This window comes from Lampris incognitus, chromosome 3, assembly GCF_029633865.1.
Source record: "Lampris incognitus isolate fLamInc1 chromosome 3, fLamInc1.hap2, whole genome shotgun sequence".
In the NCBI taxonomy this organism is placed as follows: Eukaryota; Metazoa; Chordata; class Actinopteri; order Lampriformes; family Lampridae; genus Lampris; species Lampris incognitus.
In genome coordinates, this window is record NC_079213.1 from 115,183,388 (window position 1) to 115,197,983 (window position 14,596).

The 14,596-nt window shown below is 48.6% G+C and overlaps 2 protein-coding genes across 5 annotated transcripts in view; both read left to right on the plus strand.

The window, feature by feature from the left end:
* rabgap1l (RAB GTPase activating protein 1-like) overlaps nt 1-14,596 on the plus strand; it is a 249,462-nt gene that overhangs the window by 75,367 nt on the left and 159,499 nt on the right. The gene's annotated exons all lie outside the window — the stretch shown is intronic.
* Nucleotides 3,697-4,839, plus strand: gpr52 (G protein-coupled receptor 52). Its single transcript, XM_056275891.1, is given in 3 exon segments — nt 3,697-4,270; nt 4,273-4,358; nt 4,360-4,839. Coding segments are annotated over 3 exon segments (1,116 nt in total). The 5' UTR covers nt 3,697-3,720.

Consider the following 14,596-nt stretch of genomic DNA (forward strand, 5'->3'; position numbering starts at 1 on the left):
GGTATGAGCTGGTGAAGCGGTGCAGTATGAGCTGGTGAAGCGGTGCAGTATGAGCTGGTGAAGCGGTGCAGGTATGAGCTGGTGAAGCGGTGCAGTAGAGCTGGTGAAGCGGTGCAGTATGAGCTGGTGAAGCGGTGCAGTATGAGCTGGTGAAGCGGTGCAGTAGAGCTGGTGAAGCGGTGCAGTATGAGCTGGTGAAGCGGTGCAGTAGAGCTGGTGAAGCGGTGCAGTATGAGCTGGTGAAGCGGTGCAGTATGAGCTGGTGAAGCGGTGCGGTATGAGCTGGTGAAGCGGTGCAGTATGAGCTGGTGAAGCGGTGCAGTATGAGCTGGTGAAGCGGTGCAGTACGAGCTGATGAAGCGGTGCAGTATGAGCTGGTGAAGCGGTGCAGTATGAGCTGGTGAAGCGGTGCAGTATGAGCTGGTGAAGCGGTGCGGTATGAGCTGGTGAAGCGGTGCAGTATGAGCTGGTGAAGCGGTGCAGTAAGAGCTGATGGTGGGTGGTGACTTCATGTGTGTTGTGGAAGTGGAGTTTATGAAGGCTTCAGTATGATCCAGGCTTCCATCCACAGAGACAGACGTGTCTCGGTCTCCCCGAGGCTCTCTGACAGGAGTCAGGATGGACACACGCTGGCAGATGGAGGGACGGTCACCCTGGATGTTGTCTCTGGGATCACTCCATAAACTCTGTTGGTAAACCATCAGCTCATGGTGATACCGGGGAAGCTAAATTAAAAACTTAACCGCTTTTTATTTTTATTTTTTTCTTATTGGTTTTTTTCCCCTCTGGTTCCACTTTGACAATATCCGGCTCCCAACCTGCCTGGCAACCGTAACCAGGGCCAGACATAGCTGGGTGAGGGCCATTGGTTGGTGGAACAAAATAAGCAGTTGGGAGGGGGGGTGTTATCCTGGTGGGGGGGAGCTCAGGGGCAGAGAGAGACAGAGCAGAGAGAGAGAGGGAGTGAGAGAGGGAGGGAGAGAGAGAGAGCAGGGAGATAACATGATTTCTAAGAGACTTTGATTGAAAAGACTACTAAAAGATTAATTTAGTCAATACTGATATAGAGAAAGAGAGAGAGAGGGAGCGGGGGGTGAAGGGGGGTCTAGTTAATAGAAAATAGACCGATATTAGGTAATTTGTAAATAGAAAACGTCTAAATTTAGCTCAGGGGGAGAGAGAGACAGACGATGTGGCAGAGAGCCTCAGGTGCTGCTGTGCGGGGAGGGGGCGAGGGAGAAATGGAGAGAGAAAGGGAAGGGAGGGTCTGAGTGTGTGTGAAAGAGCAAAATAGAGAGAGCGTGTGCACAGAGAGAGAGAGAGAGAGAGAGAGAGAGAGAGAGAGAGAGAGAGAGAGAGGAGAGGAGAGAGAGAGAGAGAGAGAGAGAGAGAGAGAGAGAGAGAGAGGGGGGGGGGAGAGAGAGAGAGAGAGAGCGTGTGCACAGAGAGAGAGAGAGGGAGAGAGAGAGAGAGAGAGCGTGTGCACAGAGAGAGAGGGAGAGAGAGAGAGAGAGAGAGAGCGTGTGCACAGAGAGAGAGAGAGAGAGAGAGAGAGAGAGAGAGAGGGAGAGAGAGAGAGAGAGAGAGAGGGGGGGGGGGGGAGAGAGAGAGAGAGCGTGTGCACAGAGAGAGAGAGAGGGAGAGAGAGAGAGAGAGAGAGAGAGAGCGTGTGCACAGAGAGAGAGAGGGAGAGAGAGAGAGAGAGAGAGAGCGTGTGCACAGAGAGAGAGAGAGAGAGAGGAGAGAGAGAGAGAGAGCGTGTGCACAGAGAGAGGGAGAGAGAGAGAGAGAGAGAGAGCGTGTGCACAGAGAGAGAGAGAGAGAGAGAGAGAGAGAGAGAGAGAGAGAGAGAGCGTGTGCACAGAGACAGAGAGAGAGAGAGAGAGAGAGAGAGAGAGAGAGAGCGTGTGCACAGAGACAGAGAGAGAGAGAGAGAGAGAGAGAGAGAGAGGGCATGTGAGGCAGTCACTGCAGCAGGGCTGAGGGACTCCTGGTCCCCTCGCCTCTCTCTCTCTCTCTCTCTCTCTCCTCTCTCTCCTCTCTCTCTCTCTCTCTCTCTCTCTCTCTCCTCCCTCCCTCGCCTCTCTCTCTCTCTCTCTCTCTCTCTCTCTCTCTCTCTCTCTCCCTCCCTCGCCTCTCTCTCTCTCTCTCTCTCTCTCTCTCTCTGCAGCCTCTTCATTTGCATCAACACACTCAGCACGCTTCTCCTCACCGGCCACCGCTGCCGCTGCCGCCGCCACCGCCACCGCCGGTCCATACTGACCACCTCAGTGTTTCATCAGCTTGAATGGAGAGCAAACGGAGGCTTTGGATGCTGTTCCCTCCTCTAAACTGCCAGAGCAGATTTCCCTTCTGTTGCTGTGGACACTGGGAGAGATGAGGAGGTGCGGGAGAGACGGATGAGGAAGTAAAGGAGGCAATGGATTAATACGTGTTTTGATGAGCTGCCCCTCCCGTCTGCGAGCCTGTGGTCAAGGCTCAGAATGTCACTGCTGGAAAAGCAACCAACAACAAGTTTATGGGACAAACAAGTGGATTGCTGACTGACAGTCCCGCCTCCTGCCGGCGCTCGGAGCAGGACAGCTCAGCAGTAGATGGGAGAGGAGCACTGAGTCACTCAGCCGGCCTCTCGCCACTCCTGCAGACTCCTCTCCGACCAACCGTGTGGGGAAAAAAGCTGGAAGTCCTCCCTGATAACGTCTACACATCTACTGCACCGACAGCCTTTGTGTGGATGGATTTAACCTCTACACACACAAGCACAAGCACACACTCCGCAGACCAGATCTGTACATTTGGATGCAGCCGGGTTAGCCTCTCTGTGCTAAGCGATGCCTTGTAAACATATCCCCCCCACCCCAGCACTGTGTATGCTGAGAGAGCCGTGACATTGTTTCCCTCAGAAATCCCGGTGTTGTTCCAGTCTGTGTCTGTGTTTTCATTCGGACAATAGCAGGGCACACAGGGGCTCTAGACGCCCAGCGGAGGACCACTCAGATGAGAAGAGACCTGCTGTTGGAGTCACCATCACCAGCTCGGCTCTAATCCCGGGATAGATGTTTTTCTCTTGACTTTGGGATCTATGACGGAATACTCTCTGGGGACTTGCTGTTTCACCTGGGTGCCGTTAGTCTGAAAAGTGTTTTTTTTAAAGCTTTTCAAAAAAGTAAAAGAAAAAAATCCCTGGCTTTGATAATGGATTGTATTAAACCACATGCTGTTCGTCTCATTGAGTCTCCAGGAAGGATGTGTTGAGTGGGGGACAGAAGCCTGTCTGACCTGTCCGGCTCTCATTACAATCAGCAGATAAGGCTTCGACCAGCTGGCCGAGTGGCAGGAAGTCCTGCCTCTGGGTTGCGTGCCGGCTGTAGTGCTAACGCTAACGCTAACGCTAGCTCTTTTGTGTTTGCTGTGGAAATCTACCGCCGCCTGCTGACCTCTAGCTCCTCCAAGCATGACCGATAGGAAAAGGAGAAGTGAGGCAGAGGCTGTATTGATTTTCCTCCTCCAGGGTTCATTTGATTTAGACCTAGGGATGTAATAGCAAGGTGAAGGAGAGAGTACAAGAAAAAAACAAACATAGAGAGAGTTTTCTACTCCATTCGCAGACAACAGCTGGAAAGGTGGTGGTGGTGGTGGGGGGTACTGGTTTCCAGTTTCAAGCCATCTGGCTGAGGGGGGACGTCACAAACCTGACCCACCTGGACTGCAACCACAACTATGAACCAGTCACAGCTCCCAACAGAGCCGTTGTCCACCGGCAACAGCAGCCTCGTTGACCTCCTCCCTGTGAAGGAGTCCAACCACTCGTGTCCTCTGGGCTGGGGTCGTAGCGCAGGTCTGGAGGCCTGCTTCCTGGAGACGGCCATCATCGTCCTGTTGACGGTCCTCATCATCGCCGGGAACCTAACTGTCATCTTCGTGTTCCACTGCGCGCCGCTGCTACACCACTACACCACCAGCTACTTCATCCAGACCATGGCCTACGCTGACCTGCTAGTGGGCCTCAGCTGTCTGGTTCCCACCCTGTCTCTTCTCCACCACCCGGCAGAAGTCCAGGAGCCTCTCACCTGCCAGGTGTTCAGCTATGTAATTTCAGTCCTGAAGAGCGTCTCCATGACCTGCCTGGCTTGCATCAGTGTGGATCGCTACTTGGCCATCACCAAACCGCTGTCCTACAACCAGCTGGTGACGCCTTGCCGGCTGCGGGGCTGCATCACCCTCATCTGGCTGTACTCCAGCCTGGTATTCCTGCCCTCCTTCTTTGGCTGGGTAAGCCCGGTTACCACGGCGACATCTTTGAGTGGTGTGCCCACTCCTGGCCCACTTCCGCCCTCTTCACCGGCTTTGTGGTTTGCCCTGCTTTACGCGCCAGCTGCTCTTGTGGTCTGTTTTACGTACTATCACATCTTCCGCATCTGCCAGCAGCACAACCGAGAGATCAGCGAACGGCGAGCTCGTTTTCCCAGCCAGGAGATGGAGGCCGGGGAGGGGGCTGGCGGGGGACATCCTGGAGGACACGGGCCTGACCGCCGCTATGCCATGGTACTCTTCCGCATCACCAGTGTGTTTTACATGCTGTGGCTCCCCTACATCATCTACTTCCTGTTAGAGAGCTCCCACGTACTGGATAGTCCCGCCCTCTCCTTTGTGACCACCTGGCTAGCTATTAGCAACAGCTTCTGCAACTGTGTCATCTACAGCCTGTCTAATAGTGTGTTCCGCCTTGGCATGCGCAGGCTGTCGCAGACTATCTGCTCCTTCAGCCACTGTGCCGCCGATGACCGGGACTTTAGGGAGCCGAAACACAGAAAGAGGGCAAACTCCTGCTCCATTTGAAGGGAGTGGCTCCGGAGAAGGAGGATATTCTCACAAACCATCAGCTGGAGGCTTGAATCATTAAACTTTTAATAGCCGCTGATCACTGATTTGAACCGGCAGGTCTGATCCAAACGGAATTCCTGTTGTTAAGCCAGCCATGTGGCCTTGGTCTCTGAAAAACAGGATGTCATTACAAGCTCCTGTCAGAGGTGTGCTGTGGAAACAGAGATTTAATGGGAGATGAGGCTCGCTGGTGGCCTTTACTGTGCAGAGTGGGTTTGGGTACTGGAATTACTTAGAGACTTGTTTCAGAGTGGCTTTCTCAGGCAGAAATGTTTACCATTTCATTTTGTCATCCCAGTTAATGGGGGGGGGGGTTATAAAATCAAAAAGATTCACAAATATTTCCCCCAGTTATGTAATAATAACTTCTTATTTAACATCTGTTGGATTCAGTTAAAGTGTTAAACCAGACTTGACCCACGGCAGGTCTGCAGGCGCCTCGTGACGATATCGGCCTACAATCTGTATGTGTTGTTCCAGGTGAGGTGGTGTAAGTGGGTTTGACCCCCGTATGTCTGCTGTTTAATGCTACATGATGTGTAAGAAGCCCTTCCTCTCCGAGCCAGTTGGCAGTGAGACAGGGCTGACGATGGGAAGGGGGAATAAGGAAGGACTCGCTGGAAATCCAGATAGTTCATAGGAATAACTGTTCAGGGATATCTTTGTCCCCAATGTTTTATGCATTTCGTAAAGGATAATTTCACTGTTTTATGAACCCAGATGTTATCCAAACATCTGCCGTCTTCTGTAGTCACACAGACAAAACCGTTACTGATCACTTCACACTTTACCGGGTCTTCTCTCTGGACTTAAATGTGGTTCAATGGGACAATCATCTACTTGGTTAAAAACAAACAAACAAACAGTGAACTTACCCGTTAAAGCGTTTGTGCTTTGTGGGCCAGCCCTAAACAGGAAGCCCCCTCTGTAAACTGGGGCTCAGTTGTTTTAGGTGGTCTTGCTTCAAATGAATTTTCCTTTGTTGGGGACGATGGCATTTTGCCCAGGCAGCAGATGACTGCTGAGTGTGGATGTTTGATACTGACCTCGAACACATTGCCCTCTTCATTTTCACCCTCACACCCTGTTCTCTGACTCCCGGCTCATTTTAGTGCGAAGACTGTTATCCCATCTGGGGTTTGTCCAGGGAAAAGGCCAGGTGGGGTGTGCTGTAGACACCCTAAAGACTACAGTCCTGTGTTCATTCCAAGGATATATCTCTTGTACATTCCCTCCACTGTCTGATTTTTCTAGATGATGGAGAAAAAAAGTCCTCTCCCGCAGCCACGTACAATAACCAATGACTTCCATCAGTGTCCCTCAAAGCTCACATAGTGGTGTAGGTCATCTGTGCTTTAAACCTTTTTGCCTGTTGTGTGTTTTCAGACATGTTAGAAAACAGCTGACACAGCAAACCTGACCCTCGATGTTGTGACTGTTGTTTGACTATGCTGCTTAACAGTTTCCTGTGGAAGCAATTCCTCATTTTACTGCATTACAGAGTTTTCAGCATATGTGCCTAAATATTTATATTTTCTAGGAAGTGAAAGACATTAGTCTGCTGGAGGTCCATTCTTTTCCTGGTTCCACAGACACACAGCACTTTTCCATGCTGCTACCTGTTTGGCCAGACCTTATGAGCCTGCCCCCCCCCACACACACAAATGAACCCCGATATCCAAGACTGGCCCCCCGAGGAACTTTCAGTAGAATTATTTTGCTGTCAGCTCTTCCTGTGGTGAACCCAGAGCACTTCCTGTCATCAGTGGAAGGTGATCAGAATTCATTTCTCTTTTGTGACTATAACATGTCTTCAAGATAAATGGAGGCAAGCAGAATATTTTTAAAGTACTGTAAATTATATTTGATAGGCATAATTGACCTGGCGGCATGGTGGCGCAGTGGTTAGCACCGTCGCCTCACAGCAAGAAGGTCCTGGGTTCAAACCCTGGGGTAGTCCAACCTTTGGGGTCGTCCCGGGTCGTCCTCTGTGTGGAGTTTGCATGTTCTCCCCGTGTCTGTGTGGGTTTCCTCCGGGTGCTCCGGTTTCCTCCCACAGTCCAAAGACCTGTAGGTCCGGTGAATCGGCTGTACTAAATTGTCCCTAGGTGTGAATGTGTGTGTGTGTGTGTGTGTGTGTGTGTGTGTGTGTCAGCCCTGTGATGGCCTGGCGGCCTGTCCAGGGCGTCTCCCGGCCTGCCGCCCAGTGACCGCTGGGACAGGCTCCAGCATCCCCACGACCCTGAGAGCAGGATAAGCGGTTTGGATAATGGATGGAATGGAATGGAATATTTTGACCTGTCACATGGCCATGTTGAGTACTCTACTCTGATTGGTCAGTGAAATCCTTCTGCAGTCAGTTATTTGTGAATAGCAGACCACTCTCAGGGCTGTTATCAAGCTGCGGCCCTGTCACCGTTCCTGTTCCGTTCCAGATCATCAGGCTACATGAAGCCTTTGTGGGCTACTGTTAGCAAGCTAAAGCTACAGAAAGACATTGGTCAGTAGCTGACTCCTGACACCTAGTGTCAACAAAACGTTACAACCTTTGACTCCCCAGCCTCACTGTCAACTGACAACTTATTTTCTTTTGTAAGGTAAAGCTGTTGAACAAGTGGGGTAATCCTCAGTTGTTGGCAGGGGATCTGTGGTGGTCATTATTTTTGATGTTTTTTGATCACATGAAGTGGATTAGCCCTGACTTAGAAACTGTGGTAAACGAGATCCGACAGGGAACCAGACCATCGCCGTGTCCAATGTGAGATGTTTTCCTACTAGTGATGATTTCATGTCTAGTGTTGTGCTGCTGCTGTTCAGCAGACTGTCAGTGGGGCAGTAGACGACTCTGGTAGGTCTGTCACTGGGTACCGACACAACACCAATATTGACCTTGTTGCACTTTAAACCGCATACCACCAGGAACACTGCCCATGGCAGCAATTGAGGACTTTGGTTTAACATCCAACTTTATGGTTTCATGTCCTGACAAAAAACTTGTGGTTCCACATAGCAACTGTGAAGCGATCATGGCTTGAAAGCAAGCAGAGTGCAAAGTTAGTTATCACAGTCAGTCGAATTCAGAAGTCAATTTAAATCCATTTAAGTCAGTGATTGTGCCGTGTCATATCCTTTAGTCTTATGCAAGTCGAAAACAGGTTGAAAATCCGTGGAATCTTATAACCTGCCCACTACTCAACCTGGAGCTGTTGTCTGGTTCTCATTGTGTAATAGTCTAATAGATTTAATTACACAAATGTTTGTACATAATACAGGTTGGATATTGCAGTTCTCCAAGACAGTAAAGAGCTGTTGGTCAGCAAGCAGACAGGTGTTAAATTTTCATTTGTCTTGTATGATTCTTCAGCCACAGGGTGGAGTTTGGCTCTGGTTTTTTTAAAATCCAGAAGCCACAAAATTCAAATATAGAAGATGAATTATCCCAAGACTGGTTTATTTATTATTATAATAATCAAAGTCATGGTATAAAAAGATAATTTAAAATCTTTTTACTCGGTTATTTGTAATCTACCACTGGTTGACTTAGAGTACACAGTCTGTAAAATGTGTTTCTGTTTCCCCCCCATGTACAGGCCAGTTAAAATAAACGTGCCATCAGAGGAGAAGAGATGGGTCATGTGCTTGTCTTCATTCAGCCACAAGGCTGGGACACTTTCAATTCCTTTTATGGCTGGACCGGCTGGCGGGCCAGCCCTACAAACACAAATGTCTGTGACTGACTGACTGACTGACTGACTAACTGAGTGATCAGTTTGACACGATTGGGCTGCTGGATCAGGTGATCAACTACATCACTGAAGTTACATGATTGGTTGGTCAAGCACAGAGAGGCATGACGGAGAGTGCACGGTGTAAGCACTCCAGATAACAATCACTCTGACAAAACACTAACTGGCGAATTCACAAAGGGACTGCGTGGGTTTTGCGTCTGCTAAACTTGCACAAATAAGACAACAAGAAACCATGTAATTCTCAAAGCACCTGCAAAGGGCGAAATGCACCCCTAACTGCACTGCCAAGCAAATAGCGTCTCGGTGCTCTGGTGTAATTTACACGTTTTTACATTAGGTAATATACTACTACTACTACTACTACTACTACTACTACTACTTTCAGCTGCTCCCGTTAGGGGGCGCCACAGCGGATCATCCGTTTCCATCTCTTCCTGTCCTCTGCATCTTCCTCTATCACACCTGCCACCTGCATGTCCTCCCTCACCACATCCATAAACCTCCTCTTTGGCCTTCCTCTTCTCCTCTTCCCTGGCAGCTCCATATTCAGCATCCTTCTCCCAGTATACCCAGCATCTCTCCTCCACACATGTCCAAACCATCTCCATCTTGCCTCTCTTGCTTTGTCTCCAAACCGTCCAGCCTGAGCTGTCCCTCTAATATACTCCTTCCTAATCCTGTCCTTCTTCATCACTCCCAGTGAAAATCTTATCATCTTCATCTCTGCCACCTCCAGCTCCTCCTCCTGTCTTTTCATCAGTGCCACTGTCTCCAAACCATACAACATAGCTGGTCTCACTACCATCTTGTAAACCTTCCCTTTAACTCTTGCTGATACCCTTCTGTCACACATCACTCCTGACAAACCCATACGCCTTCGTCACCTCTACTCCTTACACCCTCACCATTCCGCTGTCCTCCCTCTCGTTCACACATATGTACTATGTCTTGCTCCTACTGATTTTCATTCCCGTTCTCTCCGGTGCATACCTCCACCTCTCCAGGTTCTCCTCAACCTGCACCCTACTCTCACTACAGATCACAATGTCATCCACAAACATCATCTTCCACGGGGACTCCTGCCTGATCTCGTCCGTCAACCTGTCCATCACCATTGTAAACAAGAAAGGGCTCAGAGCCGATCCTTGATGTAATCCCACCTCCACCTTGAACCCGTCTGTCATTCCAACCGCACACCTCACCACTGCTACACCTCCCTCATACATATCCTGCACCACTCCTACATACTTCTCTGCAACTCCCAACTTCCTCATACAATACCACACCTCCTCTCTCAGCACCCTGTCATATGCTTTCTCTAAATCTACAAAGACACAATGTACCTCCTTCTGGCCTTCTCTATACTTCTCCATCAACATTCTCAAAGCTTCTTCTCCACTCCTCAGGCATCCTCTCACTTTCCAGGATTGTGTTAAACAATCTAGTTAAAAACCCCACTGCCATCTCTCCTAAACATCTCCATGCCTCCACAGGTATGTCATCAGGACCAACTGCCTTTCCACTCTTCATCCTCTTCATAGCTGCCCTCACTTCCTCCTTGCTAATCCACCGGACTTCCTGATTTACTATCCCCACATCATGCAACCTTCTCTCTCTCATTTTCTTCATTCATCAGCTCCTCAAAGTACTCCTTCCACCTTCTCAACACACTCTGCTCGTTTGAACGGGAAGTCAAAGAGGCCATCTCTGTAAAGAGGGAACGACCATCCCTGAAGTGGGGGGTGGGGGGGTAAGGGTACATCTGTCACCATCTTACAATGCTGTGATTGCAACCATTCCCAAATCCTCAGTGAATAGTACACACGGCCATTGAAACTAGTTAATGCTCACGGCAATTTGCATATGAACCTGATTGTTTTCGGTCGTTATGCCACTGTATTGTTTATAAGGGTGGAGATACCTGCAGTCCGTTTAGACTGAAGAGGTCACTTAGATGATGATGAAATGTATCTGTCAATAAACGTTTCGTCCAGATGAACTGATTCAACTTTCTTTGATTTACCAGTCATAGTGCCAACATTCAAAGTTCCGATTCTTCCACGCTCCTACCCTTCCTCCTCTCCCACTGCCTCTGGACATGCCTTCCCCCTCTCCTTCTCCTTCACCCAACAGTAGCATAGTTTCTACCGACACCCTGCTGGCCAACAGTACCGGTGGCGGTCATTCGTAACCCGGGCCTCGACCGATCCGGTATGGAAATCTGAGTTATGATCCGCATGTTTGATTTGGCAAAGATTTTACACCGGATGCCCTTCCTGACACAACCCTCCCCATTTATCCGGGCTTGGGACCGGCACTAAGAATGCACTGGCTTGTGCGTCCTCAGTGACTGGGTTATTAGGTAATATGCATACATTTAGCACAAAATTAGCCCATTTCTGTGTAAAGGAGCCCTATTGTAAAAAACCAGTGCTAGTAGCCACATGCAGTTAGAGTGAAGTTATTGCCATCTTCACAGTTGGTGGTAAGTGATGCCCAGACTTTTCGGTGATCATGGCGGTAGTGATTGTAGCCCAGCGAAGGCACCGTCATGCCAGGCATGTTTATGAGCGGATATTTCGAAGGAGAAAATCACTTTCTGATTTAACTGAGACCTAAATCCTTCCAGATACAGGTTGCCAGGTCAAACAATTATTACTGTACTCGATGACATCCAGGAAGACGTTGAGCCTGCCTACTGTGTTCTTGGTGCAAAGCCACCATTTATACTTGACCACATGGACAATTTCAATCAGACACAAAACAACTGCTGCAAATCTGTATGGGCATGTTTGTGCTGTGGTATCTATTATTAGCACAACAACTTTTTGGGAACTGAACCTTGAGACGGGGCAGATAGAGGTTGCAAGTGATGCACAGTTCATGGTGCTATCACCAGCCACTGTCCATTCTTTGTGAATTCGCCTGTCAGTACAGAGAGAGTCTTAGAAAAACAAGAGACACCTGCAGATAGGAACAGATGAAAGAGGAGGGGGAGTTAACAGATAATTAGAATAGTTATAATTACAATTAAATTCTCTTTCAAATCAAACATCCCAAGGTATGAGTGGGAAGTAGTGTTCTAACAACTGCATTTATTACCTTGCTTTTTACTCGACATAGCTACACCATGTCATGTGATCTGCTACTGCAGTACATTTTAACTACAAATATTACTGGAACACTACAGAAAGTTGCAGATGAACATTTAATATCCAGGAGTTCACATGTAGACACTACCACTGACTGTCCCTGTAACAAACTGGCCACAGTATTGAACACTGACCATACAGTCCAGACGTGGACCTAGTCTTGTTATTTTAAGCACTTTCTCAGAGGCTGCTTTTAATTCTGCTGCTAAGTTACCACCGGAGTCGACTGTTGAAGAAGGCATCTTCCTTAGCTAAAAAATTAGAATAGTGAAATAGATTCCATCCATCCCTCAAAATGATTCCTCGTTGAAACTCATTAACGGTACAACTTGATGTCATTATTGCTTAGGGTTGGGTATCATTAAGACTTTAACGATTCTGATTCCGATTCTGCTTATTGATTCCGGTTCTTAGCAATTCTCAATTCCAATTCTTTGAGGGGCGGGGTCTAAACAGTTCACATGCTTATTTCACAGAAAAAAACTTTTGTTTTCAAAAACCTTTACACAGGTCATATTCAGTCATACTCATATTCACAATTGGCTTCATACAGTTTATGGAACCTGTAAATTAATTTCATGCCGTTGAATTTGGTTGCTTCCTCCGGGTTGGGGATATTTTGTTGCCTCAAGTGAAGGAGTTCGTGTATCTCGGGGTCTTGTTCACGAGTGAGGGTAGGAAGGAGCGGAAGATTGACAGGTGGATTGGTGCAGCATCAGCAGTAATGGGGACGTTGTACGGGACCGTTGTGGTGAAGAAGGAGCTGAGCCGGAAGGCAAAGCTCTCAATTTACCAGTCAGTCTTTGTTCCAGCCCTCACCAATGGTCATGAGCTTTGGGTAGTGACCGAAAGGGTGAGATCGCGGATAAAAGTGGCTGAAATGAGTTTAGGGGTGTCTGGGCTTAGCCTTAGAGATAGGGTGAGGAGCTCGGACATCTGGAGGGAGCTTGGAGTAGAGCCGCTGCTCCTTCGCGTCAAAAGGAGCCAGTTAAGATGGTTCGGGCATCTGATTAGGATGCCTCCTGGGTGCCTTCCTTTGGGGGTTTTCCGGGCACGTCCAACTGGGAGGAAACCCCGGGGTAGACCCAGAACTCGCTGGAGGGACTACATGTCCAATCTGGCCTGGGAACACCTTGGGATCCCCCAGGAGGCGCTGCAGGCTATGTGGGTGTTGAAGAGAGAGAAGTGGGAATGTTGATCTAAGAAAAGAAAAAAAACCCATAAAACAATACATTACAGTGCACAAATTTGACACTTTTTTCAGTAATTCGATCAAGTATAGCTATTTTGCTGTCTTGCTGTTAAGAATAAGACACATTTTATTTTCACTTTTCCAGTTGCGATGAGGTGCTGCCTGTTGGCTGAGGGTTGACTGAGGATGATGAGGCATGTGAGGGAGAGGGAGACCAGCGCAACATGTCAAACATGGTACACTCATTGATTTTTAACCATGCTGGCGAAGGTTTTTTTTTTTTAATCCCCAGTTGTACTCTGCCAATTACCCCACTCTTCTGAGCCGTCCCGGTCTCTGCTCCACCCCCTCTGCTGATCCGGGGAGGGCTGCAGACTACCACATGTCTCCTCCCATACATGTGGAGTCACCAGCCGCTTCTTTTCACCTGACAGTGAGGAGTTTCATCAGGGGGAAGTAGCGCGTGGGAGGATCACGCTATTCCCCCCAGTTCCCCCCCCCCCAAACAGGCTCCCGACCAACCAGAGGAGGCACTAGTGCAACAACCAGGACACACACCCACATCCAGCTTCCCACCCGCAGACACGGCCAATTGTGTCTGTAGGGACACCCGACCAAGCTTGAAGTAACACGGGGATTTGAATCGGCGATCCCCGTTTTGGTCGGCAACAGAATAGACCACCACGCTACCCGGACACCCTTTGCCGAAGGTGTTCTATCATGGTAGTAGTGCTTACTCTCTTGCATGAAATAAGGCTGGCACAGGTGTTGCACTGGGCCTACCCGTCATTTTTTCGAACAAAATGAAGCCATGCTTTTTGAGGGCTTGCTACAGTCCATGATGGTGGCTCACTACTCGTATTTTCTTCCCACCAAACAAAATGAAACGTGTCACTCTGCACAGCATCGTCCAGTCCAGAAAGTGCACCAGTGTGTTCAGGAGATGGGAATACATGCTATAGGCATAGCTGTGCAGACTGATAGCCAGGTACTGAAACTAGCGCAAGTGAAATTTATTTAGGAACTGATGAGCAGAATCGAAATTAAAGTTTCTTAAAGATTCTATTGGAGTTGGAATTTTTGAACCGGTTCTAACTTGGAACCAGTTTTTGATTTCCAACCCTATTGTTGCTCCACTCGGTCCTTGTCAACCCACAGTCAAAGCACCTCAGGTTTGTCCACTGTGACTTCCGCTAAAATGGTAATTTCAGCTGTTAATGTTTCAAAGCAGAGTTAGGCTTGCTTTTTTCTCATCATGTTGTGCTACTGACTAAAGGGCAAAAGAAGCATTTTGCACACATACATCAATGCCCAGAGATGAACACATCACTTACTGGAACAATCTTTTGGTTCGTAGACCATTTGCGTTTGTCTTAGTGAAGCTCTAGCATAAGCATCACTGGTGCAAATGGACAAAGACACAACTTTACTTTAAAATTAACTAGTTCTAGTTGTATAGTTGACTTTACACGGTAACTCGCAAGTCTTATTTTCAGCTGCAGATAAAGTCTCCTCCAGAGCAGAAGACACGGAGTGGATCACGGATCAGATCCGATGATCAGCTCTGATGTTGGAACTGCCAAAGATACCACGCTAGCTAGCTCTCTGTTTGTGTGTGT